At 43.6% G+C, this 15,149-nt stretch overlaps 1 protein-coding gene across 3 annotated transcripts in view; it reads right to left on the reverse strand.

Annotated features, from left to right (window-relative positions):
• Positions 1 to 9,349: 9,349 nt before the first annotated feature.
• Positions 9,350 to 15,149, reverse strand: part of ctdp1 (CTD (carboxy-terminal domain, RNA polymerase II, polypeptide A) phosphatase, subunit 1) — a 103,626-nt gene continuing 97,826 nt past the window's right edge. For all 3 annotated transcript variants that reach the window (XM_035429963.1, XM_035429962.1, XM_035429961.1), the window contains one exon: positions 9,350 to 10,651. In XM_035429963.1, the coding sequence (XP_035285854.1) occupies positions 10,484 to 10,651 (168 nt within the window). In that variant the 3' untranslated portion in view covers positions 9,350 to 10,483. The remainder of the gene's footprint in view (positions 10,652 to 15,149) is intronic.

Here is a 15,149-nt window from a genome sequence, read left to right on the forward strand (position 1 = left end):
GTGCAAACACTTTTGAAACTGCCAATAGTTGCAAAGGCGAGGGCCTTCATTAAAGCTGGCTTTATAACAAACTGCCATAGATTTTTTTTAAGAAGTGCTTTTTTGATGAATCTGATACAAGCATTGTCCTCTTGGTTTCATGAAATTCTACTGGCTTCTGTATATGTCTAATAAGCAGTGAAACATTTCATCATGCAAGCACAATAAATGAAACCCGAAATCTTAATCAGAATGGCAATATTCTGTACTTGAATTAAAGCTTCATTCCTCTATAATACAAATCCCCCATAAAAAATCAAAACGCTGACTTTGTATTTTCAGCAGCTCAGTGGGGCCATGTGTACTAATTTAAATTACAGGATATAAGACAGAAACTACGGTAAATAACTGATATATCGAATATATGCCCTTAAGGACCAGTAGTGTAGAATTCTACCTGGTTCTTAAGCACACAAACACCATAGCCTGGGGCCCATTAGGGTTATGTGGTAAAGCTATTATACACACCCAGCACATTTCAGCTTCTGCAAACCTCTTTCAGCGCCCTTCAAGCTACCAGCGGGATAGAGAAAATCAAGGGATCATGTTGATCTTTACAGAAAAAAACACCTCTGTTACAGCTCCCATTTGAAGATGATTTTCTCCCTTCCCCAGCTGGATGTTGTAAACAACAGCCAAAAGGCCCGGCAAATAAATTGCGTCAGAGCGCCGGTAACAGCGTACAGTTTTACGCCTCGTAGAGACGGATGCCTCCCGTGGGGTTGCCCGCCCAGCGCGGAGACAGGATCTTAATCAGTCGCGAGCATCAGCACTTCCAATCAGACGGAGCTTTTTCCGCAAAACACCATGCTAGCACAGCGTCCAGCGACGCTCTCGTCAGGGACTCCGCCTGCCAACTTAAGGAACGGGCTTCAGCTGTCAGACACCAGCCTTCTTGTTCTATCATTTATTCGTCTTTTACCGTTGGGTTCATTGACTTGCTTGCATGGGAATTTCAAAGTTTCAAGAAGCTAATATTGAACTGTGAAATAGAATTTACAAAAATAACTTTATTAAAAAAAAATTTATTAAAGAAATGTATAAAAGTACACCTTAAGTACACTATTTCTGAACATTCATTGTACTTTCCAGAAGTAAACTTAGATTAAGGTTTAAACACATACTTAAATCTATATATTTTTAGAGCCCAGATAATAGTGAAGTCTGAATTACATATAATCAAAGACCTGTAAGTATGTGCAACCAAGTTCATTTTTGAAAGTATTAAATATGGTCACTGACATCTCCTATATTTAAGAAGGCCTATACATGTGTCAGGGGGCAGCAAAGACTGTCCACCAGAATACTCAACCAGTTCATTTTTGCCTTTACAGAAATCCACCTGCCACAATGGACAGGTAGGTCCAAGGTTCTTATAAGCTTGATTAACAATTCATGAAATTATGACAGGTGAACAGCACAGTTTCGTCTACTCCTCCTTCTCCTTTTCCTTCCTGGCAACCCCACGGCCCCCCTGCCTCCAAGAGGATGCCCACAGGAAAGCTGGAGACCCCACAGCAACACTCAGCTACACTCAGTGATGGCCCTTCCCACAGAAGCACAACACGCCCCACTTCCCACAGTGCTCACAAGCCAGCTGCCCCTTGCTGCATGCCATGGATGGGGCTAACCCCTGCCCACAATCTGGAAGAGTTTCCAGGGTGCTTCCACACACTCACACTCCCAAGCACACAAAGCAGACAAGACACCAAAACTAAGTAAACCGTGTTCTATCACTCACACCCGTCTGCTTCTTTCAGGAGCCTCCACTGCTGTGGATCTCCACCTCTGGATCCAATCCATCTGTCGCTTTTTTGCCTCAGTACACACACACACACACACGCATGCACACACTCACAAACACCCTGCACAACCTTGCCATAACAAAAATATATAATAAAACATAACCCAAAGCAAACAAACTGGCACCAGAATAGACCAAAATCACCCAGCAAGGAGCTAATTGCATACTTCCATGGCTGCATTCCACATGTGCCTCCCAATTCCCTTGTTACCCTGGCAATCAGACTCGAATAGAAATAAAGTGATGCTCGCCACTCCTGAAAGATCCCCCCTCCCTTCAGACTTCACCGTTAGTCATCCCGACTACAAATTGTCCCTGTACTAGCATGGGACTGCCCTCGCATCTCACAAAAGGAGCAATGGAGGGAACCAACGTCCGGCTGCTCAGGGGTTGCTGCCACCACCTCCTGCTGCTGTCCTAGAACATCTGCAGGCCCCTCATCGGCAGGAACCAGGGCTGGGCTCCTCTTCTCCCTTTTTAGACCGGACCACACACACAGGCTTCTTGGGCTCCGACTGCCATACCACCACATACAGCCAGGAATGCCACCTAGGGCCCAGCGTACCATGCTCCTGTCACTTGATATTACGCACCACCACCCAGTCCCCTGGTAACAAAGGTAAGTTCTGTGTTTTTTTGATCGTACCACCTCTTATCCCAGGACTGTTGGCACCACACAGACTCCGTCATCTTCTGGTACACCTGTTCCAGAGACCGATGATGTGACTTCACCAAACCCTCCACCGTCCAACTCCTGGTAAGGGGGTGGGGGGGCACCCTCATGACCAGATCCACCGGCGATCAGGCATGGTACCTGTAAGGGAAAAATTTGAAATTACTGTCTACATATATTTACTCGCTGTTATATAACCTTAAGAAATCATTTAAATTGCTTTTCTGTCTAACTGAGAAGTATTGGGAGTGCATAGCCCCTCCCGCGCATGTTCCTATTTTCCCCAGAAAACTGTCTCTGTATTTCTCCATTGTTTTTAGTCACTGTGACATGATAGCCTTGAAGAAGTCTGTTTCTCAGAAATCCAATGTTTTTAACCAATCAGAGACAAGCTACAAAACTGCACTACGTGCAGTTTGAGACAGACAGCTTTTGTGAAAATTCCAGAACCCGCCTTTCACCCACTTTCAACTGTATAAAATGAAGCATTTTTCACCTGTTCAGAGAGCTTTCATACAGATGTGTTGTGGTGCTGTGTGGATATTGTGGTGCTGTGTCTCCTATTCGGCTGAATAAAGGTATCTGAACTGAATATTGTGTGTAAGTCTGTTGGACTCTTCTCACCGACCAGGAGAAATTAAGGTAATTTCCATCACAGTAATTTGGCTGGATTAGTCGGCTGGATTGCTAACTTTATTTCCTTTTTCAGATGCTTGGAACAGGGTTTCTCAGTCAGTACAAGTAGGGGCAGGCATCACTTGGTGCCCCAGAGCAAGATGGCCCATCGCGACCACGTCCAAGGGGTAAGAGGTGGAAAGGGGAACAAGGTACATCGTACATCGGCCCCCATTCCGGGCCAGAAAAACTGCCATCTTGAGGTAACCTCCAAATTATTTGCCCCAGATGTCCTGTCTCCTCGAGGTACTACCACCAGGCACCCCACACCTCCCCACAAGGTACCAGCACCTACCACACCACATCAGGCTCTACCGGATCTTCCAGCTGGCAGCAAAGGGGGGAGTCCCTGCCATCTGAACCCTCTTCCACTCCCTCCATCTACCCTCTTCGGATGACATTCCAGCCCACTCCTCTGAAAGGGGGCTCCCCGTAAACAGCCGCCTCGCCAGGGCTCGTGGGTGGTCATCCTCCTTTTGTAGGCACACAGTCCCACATACTTTCCCCTGCTGCTCCTTCTTCCCCCACCAACCACCTCCCTCTCCGCCAGGCAAGATAAAAGATCGCCATTCGCATTCCGGCCCCTGGTCAAGACTTCACCTTCATGCCGTGATTGGCTAACTGGGAGACCCACTGCTGGTTCGTCACCCCCAGCTAGGCCATACCCAGATGTACCAGGAAGTTGTGGTTGGCCAAGGCTTTGACCTTGGTTCCTCAGAGGTAGTCCTTAAACCTCCAGGTCATGGCCTACTTCAGTGCCAGGAGCTCCAATTTGAAGGCGCTGTAGTTCTGGTCATTCCTGTCTCTCCTCTGCCCTTCCTACTCCTGCGGCAACACAGCCCCCAATCCCTCCAGGCTGGCTTCTGTGTACAACCGAAAAATTGGCATGCGCAAATACTGCAGCTTTGAGCAAGCCCGCCTTTAGAATCAGAATCAGAATCAGAATCGGGTTTATTGCCAAGTAGGTTTACACATACAAGGAATTTGTTTTGGTCAGGTGGTGCGTAACAGTGAACATAAAATAAGATAATTGGGCCTTAGCTCTGCAAAGGCCCAATGACACTCTGGACCTTACTACATGACCGGTGTGTGCTTACCCCAATCTTTTGCAAAACATTTACACTTCAGTCTTAAGTGCGTTATACCGTTAGTACTTCGGTCAAAGATATGAAATGCATTTTTTGTCTCTGAATCCAATATTTTCCTCAAAAAGTATTAAATTAATACAATTTAATACATCTCTTTTATGAGAAACCTTCCTTGTTGAAATACCATTCATTGTTGAGGTTTTGCCGTCCCAAATTCAGAAATGTCAAGGTGGAGTAATTGTCAGAATATACAGTTCATAAAAAGAAAAAAACGGCAGTTAAAAGCCAACTTTGATACATTTTTAATAAAGCAATTTGCTATGATTTCATGTTAGACTGCTCTTGAATAAGGGAGCATAGTCTAGCAGTCCTGTTTGAAATGTCTTCTATTATTTTACTCTCAATATATTTTATTATTTTTACAAATGTCTGTCTGAAAAATGGAATTCCCTGGCAGTATAACAAACATAAAAAGCCAATTTATATAGCACCTCAAGTAAACCATATGACAGGTTATGTCCTCATAAAAAATGGGGGTGGGGGGGTGGCTTTATACCATTCAGTGCTTCTACTGAACTAAAGTAAAATGGAGGAACTATAAGAGTCATCCTATTACCATAAACATAGTAACACCGATAGTACATAATACAGTATATATACATATATTACATATATATATATATATATATATATATATATATATATATATATAATGTAGCGTTAAGTACATACGTTACCAAATGCATACAATAAAATAGTTAAGTGCTATACTTTGCGCTTCCCCAAGAGATATTAATTAACTGAAAGTAACCAAGGTAAACCTTTGGTATGCTGAAACACTTAAAATGATGTACTTTCCAGAAAAGGTAGGCAAGTATTTTCACAGCATTTGAAAAGTGAATTAAGAGAAAAACGGAAGCTTACTTTCAGTATACCAAAAATGAACTACGAGCATACTTAAAAGTATGCCCTGGGGACATCTCAAAACCCCAGGGAAAACCAAGGGTTTTGAGAGGGGCTGTATTTCTGATCAAAAGAAGAGTATTTTATGATACAGACTAAAACCTTGCTTTAGTTAAGATTGTCATTGCTGTTTCAGAAGAAAATGATAAAAAGTTTTGCCCATTCCCCTTTCCCTAACATGAGTTTGCCATTAATTTTCATAAATCTTGTAGAAATATCGCAACAATTTCAACTCCATTTCAAGATTCCTGTGATTGTCTCACAGGCCTGTTCACCACCTCATTGACTAATCATACCTCAATGAGTTTCAAAGCATCTCATTCATGTGCCCGGTTGGCATATCTGATAATATATGTTTTGGTGCAGTGACATGGTCAAGTTCCAAATGTGTCTGGGAGACAGAATGAACAACACACAAACTGCCATCAAATAGTGCAGGCGTGACAGGTTTTAGGTGGGCATTCACAGCCTAAACATGCATTGTTCAGCTGGTGCCAATAGCTCAATATGCATAACCCTCCTGTACAATGGCTATGTATCAGTGGGCGCGGATGAATGAAAAAGAATGGCAGTTGCTTCAACATATTCAGAAGAATGTGTGTTCATGTTACATTTCCATTTTCGAATCCAAATTGGCAAGATAAAGAAAAAATATAGGGATTAAAACTGGTTAAATAAAAGAAAAATTCACTCAGGCAGGCAGTCAGGGGAACGAGATGAGACAGAGAAGATCACTACATGGAAGCGCTGTCCGCCAGGTGAAACGCCTGTATGCACCAGCCTCCTCTGCCCCCAGGAGAACACCCGGGACTCAGAGCGTTTCCAGCCTCTTCAGGGGAGGAAATCACTACATGGCGTGCCGCATGACCAGACGACCAGAGCAACTTTAATGAGATCAAATGGATTAAATGAATAACACCAGTGTCTACCTCCCATGTACTGTACAAGTACATCTCCTCTTGTATCACTCCTTTGAACATCCACAAAATAATTTTCAACTCTGATAATAAGGACACGGCAACTTTGTTTTGTGCGGCATTAAGATTTTATAGGACATTTTGGACACAAAGAAGAGCACCAGCAAAACTTGCAGGTCCTGGGGGAAGTGTGAGGCATGATTCAGAAAGAGCTTACTACAGAACTATGTGACAGCTTCCCTAGGAGGATTGTAGAGGTCGTGAAGGGACAGGGTGGATAAATATACAGTATATATAGGCCTATGGTGCATAAATTTGGTTCCCTGAAAAAATGTTCTTTTGTATTCAGGTTTACGTTTGTTTTTTTTCTGTATCATAACAGTTTGTTCTGTTATAGCATGTGTCCCGTAGCACACAGGCACCTCTCTTCGAGCTGAGATACGGAGTTTAAGTGTTACATTCAGTTCCCTCTAGAACCAGGCCACTGAAAGGTAGTGGCTCTCGTAATTACATTTTTCATAAACTTTGAAACAATGGCCACTCGCATGTGAAGCGAGGGGGTTATAAATTAAGGCAAATGGAATACGCTTCCCTTTGAAAGTGTGTACGGAGCCCCCTCTTGGACTATGCCCCTCCTATTCTTCTTCCGAAACAATAGATGCAATGCACCTGCCAAAGGCAGTGTTATCACAGGGGCCTGGGTACTTATGGAACCAGCCCATTACTTATGGAACCAGCTTCTAATTTCTCCCAAGGTTTTGGGAAAAAAAATCTTGTGCATGTGAAAAAACTGCACACACACACTCACACTTACACACACAGACTTGCATATGCACACAAACAGTCTCACATGCACACACACATATTCAATTATAGATTTAAATCAAATGTGCAAATAATGGTTCATTCTACAAATGTATTCCCATTATTTGCAATTAAACAAGTAGAGGCATGATAGGGAGAGTACCTTTAAACTCGTGTGTTTTTAAAATAAACCCATTAGACAGAAAATACTCATTTTCCACTGGGGGATGTTGAATGTCCTCACTGTCATCCCCCCCCCCAAACATAATTGACTGGTACATCAATAATACCAACATTACAAAATGTATTCCGAAAAGTAATGTTCTGGAAATTGACCATTTAGCTCAATATAATCATGTAGAAGACAAATGTGGCCATTTAACAGGGGAGTGGGATATATGTAGGCCGGGGTGGGCGGGGGGGTGGGGGTGGGTGCTGGCCTGGCCTAGCTCAGGGTGTCTCACATGGCTGTGGAGGACAGCCAAATACCATTTATACTTACGCAACACGTCAAGCTTTTCTTTAAATTTCCTTTAACCTTTTGGTGACTCTTCCATTCTCGTGTTTTTTTAAAACTCATCCTTCGAACACATTTCACTGGCTGCAATACATCAATACAATTGTCAATACAGGCCCTTAACCTTACCATGTCAAATGTATATCTGCCCATGATAGACATATCTCTAATATCTAAATGGAGCACAAAAATGCACTCAGTTAAAGGCATTCAAAAAGTGATGTTTGTGCAGTGCAGCAAGTACCATTGGCATGTGGCACGTGTAATTCTTGGCCAAGAGCAGCTTTATTTCAAGTGGTTAAAAGTCTCTGCAACTGATGGACCTTCAATAATAGTAATTAACCAAGTCACTGATCAAAAACGAATAATTAAGCAATACCTCACAGCAAGACGGCACAGCCAATACCAACAAGACAGGATTTCGCAGAGACATCTGTCGTCACCTGTGTTTATAGGAAATCGTTCAGCTAGACGATGCACATCCTCTCCTGTGCGACCCTGTTTCTAATGATAATCACAGTTGCTAACCGTAACAGCCATTCAGTGCAGCTTAATGTGCAATAAAGCCTGTTATTTACTGAAGATACAATCTGGCTAACTGCATTCCACAGGCATGATATATGTACTCTTTGTAATTGACAAAAACCTGTTGGCTACAAGTCTAGACTAAGTAAGGCCTATAGCACCACAAAGCAGAACAATCAATTGCAGTGTGTCTCAGGGAAAAGGATTTCGTAATATATTCCAAAAGTAACAATGTACTCCTTCTTCAAGTTACTTTAGAGAAACAGACCAACCCCATTCTCACTCACAATGTGAAAAATGGGATGAAATCTACTAGCATCTTCAGCACACATAATTGCGCACCTTACAAACGCTGCGCTCTACTTCGAGACCATCATTCCTCTCATCTTCATTCACGGCAGGGCTGCTAGATTATTGGACAGGGCCATATGTTATACGAACGCCGCGGGATTATTTACGGTGATATTAAGTCGATATTCATTTTCCCTGACGGTTTTACATTCTCCGGTCTGCGCTGGGTTTCTGCAGAAGTGCAGCAGGCAATACCCCGAATGGCTCGTGGGGTGCTGGGATAGCAACAAGCAACATTCATCCTCAAACCAAAACTGAACTACGAAAGCCCTGAAACCAGCTCTCTTCAGCGCACTTTTTCTTCAGAGTTGATGGTCTGACTGCTGGGATCAAGGTACAGTGGGAAAATCTACTGGTTACCCACGCACACACTCAACCATTGTGCACACACACGGACGCACACATGCAAACACGACAATAGCCTTAAAATATTTTGAACCGCCGGTGAAAAACTGAAAGAAACGAGCACCGCATGCCACATCGCTTTGAAATGACCCGATGCGTTTGTTTCTCCCTGCCGTGAGTTGTGTCTGCCTCGAAAGGATGATGAAGGTAAAAACCACCAGAGCGTGAGCCATTCCAGCTGCATTAAGGCTGAACCCATAATTTACCCCGTTCTATTACGGAAGTCCTTCAGGTGATGGACGGCGTCGGCCGTCGTGTCTAATCTGCTTTTAACGAGGAACGAACGCGCCGCCCAACCGCAGGCCTTTTTCATATCAACTCGGCTACTGCAACGGGCAACTCCGAGACAAATCACTTTAACATTTAGCGCACCATTAGTGCAAGCGAAGAGCCAGCTTCGGGGACATCTAGTTCATTCAAACGCGACCTGGTTGTATTTAGCACTGATACATTCATTGCACATCGACCTTTGACTACATTTGGGTCCTTAGTGCACGCTTAAACGTGTCCCTCCTTAGCCATTTCCCAGCCCGACGTCCTCCCGTGTTCCATTTGCCAACGTAATACGCAGGAATATAAAACAGCAGGTGTAAAAAAAAGAAAAAACAAATCTTTATTAGATGCAAAGAATCTTTTCGTCTGGTCAAGTATGAAATAGAATATACAAAAACTTTACATCAGGCTTTTCATTAAACATAAAATATCACAAAAAAAACGAAACAAGCAGAAAGTCAAACATAATACAACGCATGGTTTTTTAAAAACGCTTTTCTTGTTTTTTTAAACTAAGTGGCTGTGGGTACACTGTGAAGCGGTAGCTTACAGTTCACAACTATACAGGGCACCAAGTTCTGTACAGTAGGGTAGCACAATGCTTCGTTCTCTTCTCCTCTGCAGGACGAGGCCAGGATGGTTTAAATCCAACTTGGGGCTGGACCGAGCGCAAATCATCGGGGCACCGGGGCTCGTGATTGGCTGGGACCAAAATCAAGCCACGCCAGCTAACCCTATTGTCAGCTTGCTTCATCGAGATTTGCAAGTGGATCCAACTTTTGATTGGTCTAACATTTGAACATTAGACATCAATCAATGTCATAGTTACTCCTGATGCACAAGCCACATCGAAGTGCACATGTCTTTAAAACAATGGGGAGGGGACAGAGAAGAAAAGGTCTTAATCCACACATTCAGGCCATTTGGCCATACTGCTGGTAACAATATTAACCCCCCCATTGTTCAAAAGAAAACCATAAAAGAAAAAAAAAAGAAAAAATAGCTGGGTAAAATGTGTTTTAGCTGCAGGCTCAGATGCCTTTTAAACTCTTTGGCATATACGACCAATTGTTCTCATAATTTTTTCAATTTTCTTTTCATTTACATATAAAAATCGTAACAAAACACAATAACTCAAAATGAAAGAAACCTGGAAAGTCCCCGCACTATTTTAATTCACAATAAAACATTAGCTCTGTGTCTCTTGTCCATACCTCTAAAAATCTCTATTCTACAACTTCATAAATGTTTATACACAAAGAACCCCTCTGACCAGTCTCACTGTCACCCACCCCGAAACATAATATTTCTCATACCTCTCATTCTCACACTCGCGCACATACACACACACACACACACACACACACACGCACACAAATTTTTCCATTTGCTCGGGTACCACTGTGTGGGTGAGACAAGTGTTTTGTGACTGAACAAAATATGTTCGTCTTAATGTTCGTCTCTGCGAAGAGTCACATGAAGTCGTTGAGCTCTGCTTCCAGGGCGGCGGCCATTTCGTCCGCCTCCGAGCTGCTGCCCTCCTCGTCCTCGTTGGACTCCTTGCTGGAGTCGCTGCCCTCCTCCTCCCGGGTCTCCTCCAGCTTGCGCTTGTGGCCCCTTTAAAAGTGGACAAGGAGCAGACAGTCAGTAAAAAAGTGACCACATAGGAATATGCGCATTGCATTTAATATGTAAAATACAGATGGGTGACAGTTTAAAGGAAAAACCAACATAAAATGTCTTAGTAAGGTGTTGGGTCACCACGAGCCACCAGAACAGCTTCAATGCACTTTGGCATAGAAGTCTCTGGAACTCTAGTGCAGGGATGGAACACCATTCTTCCAAACGATACTCCATCATTTGGTGTATTGATGATGGTGGCGGAGAGCGCTGTCTAACACGTCGGTCTGAAATCTCCCATAGGTTTTCAATTGGGTTGAGATCTGGTGACTGCAAAGGCCATAGCATATGATGCACATCGTTTTCATGCTCATCAAACCATTCCGTGGCCCCTCATGCTCTCTGGATGGGGGCACTGTCATACTAGGAGAGACCACTCGCCTCAGGATATAAATGTTCCATCACAGAATGAAGGTGATCACTCAGAATAACTTTGTACTTATTTGCAGTGGCCCTTCCCTCTAAGGGGCAAGTGGACCCAAACCATACCAGGAAAATGCCCCCACAGCATAACAAAGGACCCCCTCACTGTAGTGTCAAGTATTCAAGTATTCGCCACACATGCACTCATCCAATTTCGAGAATATGATGAAGGATGACTCATCTGACCATATCACTTTTTCCCTCATCTCTGTTGACCAGTGCCTATGGTTTTTGCACCACTGAACTCTCAAATGTGCATTGTTCTTTGTAATGAGGGGTTATGCACTGCAACCCAACTATAATATCCCTCTCTATGTGGTTGTCAATAGACTATTCTTGCTGACAGTCCGATCATGTCCTACATTGACACACTCAGTCAACTGAGGAAGAGTTGCCATTCTGTTTTTCCTTACACATTGCACTAATGCACAAGCATCACAGTCATCGAATGTACGCTTTCAACCACATCTGACCCGATTTATTGATGTCTTTCCCATAGAGCTAAATGAAGATGTCACTTTAGTCGCTGTTCCTATTGAAACACTAGCCAGTTGAGCAGTCTTTGTGACTGAATCTCCTGCCATCTGTGCCCCAATGATGAACCCTCTTTCAAAATCACTTCTTTTCCCCTTGCCATCTTGATCTAAAATTGTGGTTAACTGGGCCTGTTCAGCATTTTATACATGCCACAGAGCATGATTGGATGTTATTTGCTCAATTTTATCACTCAGTGCACCTGTACGGAAGAATCTGCATTCGTTATGTTTCTCATTTATTCAGGTTTTCCCCGTCACCCGTCTGTACATTTCATATGATTTGTGATGGAACATGGTAAAGGGGAACATTTAAATTCTTGACTTTTTTTAGTTTTTCATTTGTTGTGAAACTATAAGATCAGAGCTACAAAGTGAGGTATCACTTGTTTTGACTTTCTGGGGCGACAGCTCAGGAGGTGCGAGCGGTTGTGAAGCGCTTTGGATAAAAGCGCTATATTAATGCAGTCCATTTACCATTTGACTGACCAATCCATTTTGGAAATAGCTTGTTAAAGTCTGACAGAAGTGGTTTTGAGAAATCATCCCTCTAAGTTCGGTGAGAGATTGTGACAGTTTCTCCCCTGAAGGACAGCTAGGTGTGAAAACAGGCCCCTCAGCCACTGATGGGGAGGGGTCTGAGTGATTGAGGCCGTCAACTAGGTGCAAAATGCAGATGACAGCTTAAAATGGGAGGCTTAATGCAGTAAGTCAAAGGGCTGTGACAACAGGGACACCAAGTAAAAAAAAAAAAAGCTTTTATTCATAAAACCGTAAAAAGCTGCGTAAACAATGAAACAGTGAATACCCTAATCACTTTCCACATTAAATACACTATAAATACAATATAAATATAGCAGGTTGTGGTATAAATACAGCTGTTCCACCGAGTAAAAACATTACGTACAGTATTGCACCCAAGAGAGATGTAAACTAGTAAGTGGAAGATGAATGTGGACATAAACATGAGAGTGCACGATGCAGGAGTCCCAGCAGATTAATAATGAAGGCTAGTCCTCGTCTTCTTCACTGTCTGACACTGTCTGACCTTATGGCGGATTTCTCATTTGTCAGTCACAGGAAAGTTAATTCTCTATCACTTCTTCCCACTGCGTTCTATCAGCTGTGTTGCAGAGATTCACGTCCGAAATCCATTTCAGCACAGCAGCAAGTTTCTTTCCATGATCCATGTTGTTAAAGGATAAGGCTGGCGTAGGTCTATATTTTTCTTATGATCAACATATCCTATGAAAAAAACGAAACCTACAAATGAATTAATCCTACCAACAAGTATTCCACCTAGCCAATGCTCTAGCCAATATCAAGGAAGTCACAGAACTCCATTATTTTCCAAAAAACTATTAAAACAAGACATACACTTGCTTAGATCAGCATAATTCATCATTACAATGAACCTGGCCTTGTCTTAAGCGTACAGTGTCGAAACCCGAATGCTCGGGAATCGCTGTAACACAGTGGTCTTCATTCCTGGCCCAGGAGAGCTCAGGGTCTAATACAAGTCCAGGTTATAATTTCCATCCTACATGGGTGTTCTGAGTTCAGATGAAGACTCAGGGATTGTCAACACCTTAAGTGTTCCTATGGTCTAATAATACAGACTTGCATTACTAACATTGGGCTAAATAGCTAATAAGTCTTTTCACATCAGATCAGTATCTCTCCATCCACACCCCCTGCATCAAGGTTCCCATTTTATAATCAGCAAAAAAAAAAAAAAATCAATGACAAGGATTTTAAAATGCTCAATGTTTGTAATGAGTTTCACTATAAATGAATGACCTTTATGAGAACAGACATTTTGTAAAATGTCAAGCAGACACTTTTTAAATTTCAAATCGCAGCCTCACGCTCTTTAACAGTTTGAGATTAAACATGCACACGGCGCCAAATTTTGTGACCAAGTAAACAGTCAGAAAATGATCATCGAGCACCCTTAAAAATTGTATGCAAAATCCAAATGCTTCCACTAGCTTGAATTTTCCTACTTCAAAATCACTTTGAAGGTTTAAAAGAACCCATGACGCTGTGGTAGTCTGCTTTTCATTGCTTTTTTAAAAACAAACACAAAAACAGCTCTGCAACTTTCACTACTCAGCGTTTGTCCCTGGGTCCAAACTGATGGTGAGAAATCATTTGAAGCACATTCATTTAAAGACAGACAACCGCGAGAAGAAATGGCAAAAACCCCCATGAAGAAAAGGAAAAAGCCAGACTCCCTTCTGTTAGAAAATAAACAACTGAAGACAGTTCAGACAACATTCCTAGACAATGCACATTGACTCTTTTTTGTGATTCAAGTTTCTTCCATCGACACAAATACGGTTAGAAAACCCTGCTCCATCAGTACTTGCCGCGTCCAATTAAAACTGCGCGTCATCTCTGTTCACTCGAGTTTGTCAGGTGAAGGGAAGATGAATCACGTGGTACACGGGGCTGGACCTGCACTACACGAGCTGCGGCAGCACCTTGAACCTACAGCACCAGACCCTCATCTGTCAACTGCCATATTTCCTGTTTCCCGCTCCACTGGGAATGCCAGGACAGAACGTCACATTCGATTCGCTGTTCCAGCTCTGCTCCAGCATGTTACCCTGTGAAGACCTGTAGGCTTCAGCATGTAGCAGAGTACACCATTCACACAAAAAAAAAAGAAAACGGGGGAGGGGGGTTGGGGGGTTGTCTGGAGACGCAGTGGCGGGGTTATGGAGGGCAGACTGCCGTTAGCCCCGCTGAAAGGGAACGCGAAACACGGTGGTGGTGATAGGGCGCTTTTCCCGAAGGTTAACCGCTCCGACGGCTCGCCGTGACGCCGCGGCGGCAGGCGGAGGACGAGGAGCGCTTGTTAAGTCCGGCTAATGAGGCAGGTAGCGCTCATGCGGGCGCGCAAATATGATGCGTGCGCTTCCCCGGCCGAGAGGGAGGGCCTCATTAGAGAGGAGTTCTGTCAGAAGGCTGCGGAGGGGCTTTCAACCGAAGGGCTCTCTGAACAAAGGCAGCTTCCCGCGGTTTAAACGTCCTCCATTAGCGTCACCACACAGGACAACAACACGCAGCGAAAACAATGAACGATAGTCTGTCAAAGTAATACTGCGCTGATATAATGCTGTTTGACACGAAACAAAACACACCAATAACCCAGGCTAAATTAGCTCAATAGCCAGCTGGTTCACTCTACTGTCAGCCCGCAGTAAAACACTTCAGGTGAGGACTCAAGTACAGTCTTCAGCGGCCATTCAGGGCATGACTCAGCCAATGACGTCAATTCGATTAAAGCACTATTAACAACGTGTTAATAACAGCAGGAGGTGGCGGTATGTCCAGAAATGAACCGGCCCTCGTTAAGCACAGCTGGTCCGAATCACCGCGCGTTTTGGCTTGAACGGGGTACGCTCATAAGAAGCCACGAGAGCCAAGCTCCGCCTCCAGACATTAAGGAATTCCGCAGCGAGGGAGCGCGC

Source organism: Anguilla anguilla, chromosome 8, assembly GCF_013347855.1.
Source record: "Anguilla anguilla isolate fAngAng1 chromosome 8, fAngAng1.pri, whole genome shotgun sequence".
NCBI classification, from domain to species: Eukaryota; Metazoa; Chordata; class Actinopteri; order Anguilliformes; family Anguillidae; genus Anguilla; species Anguilla anguilla.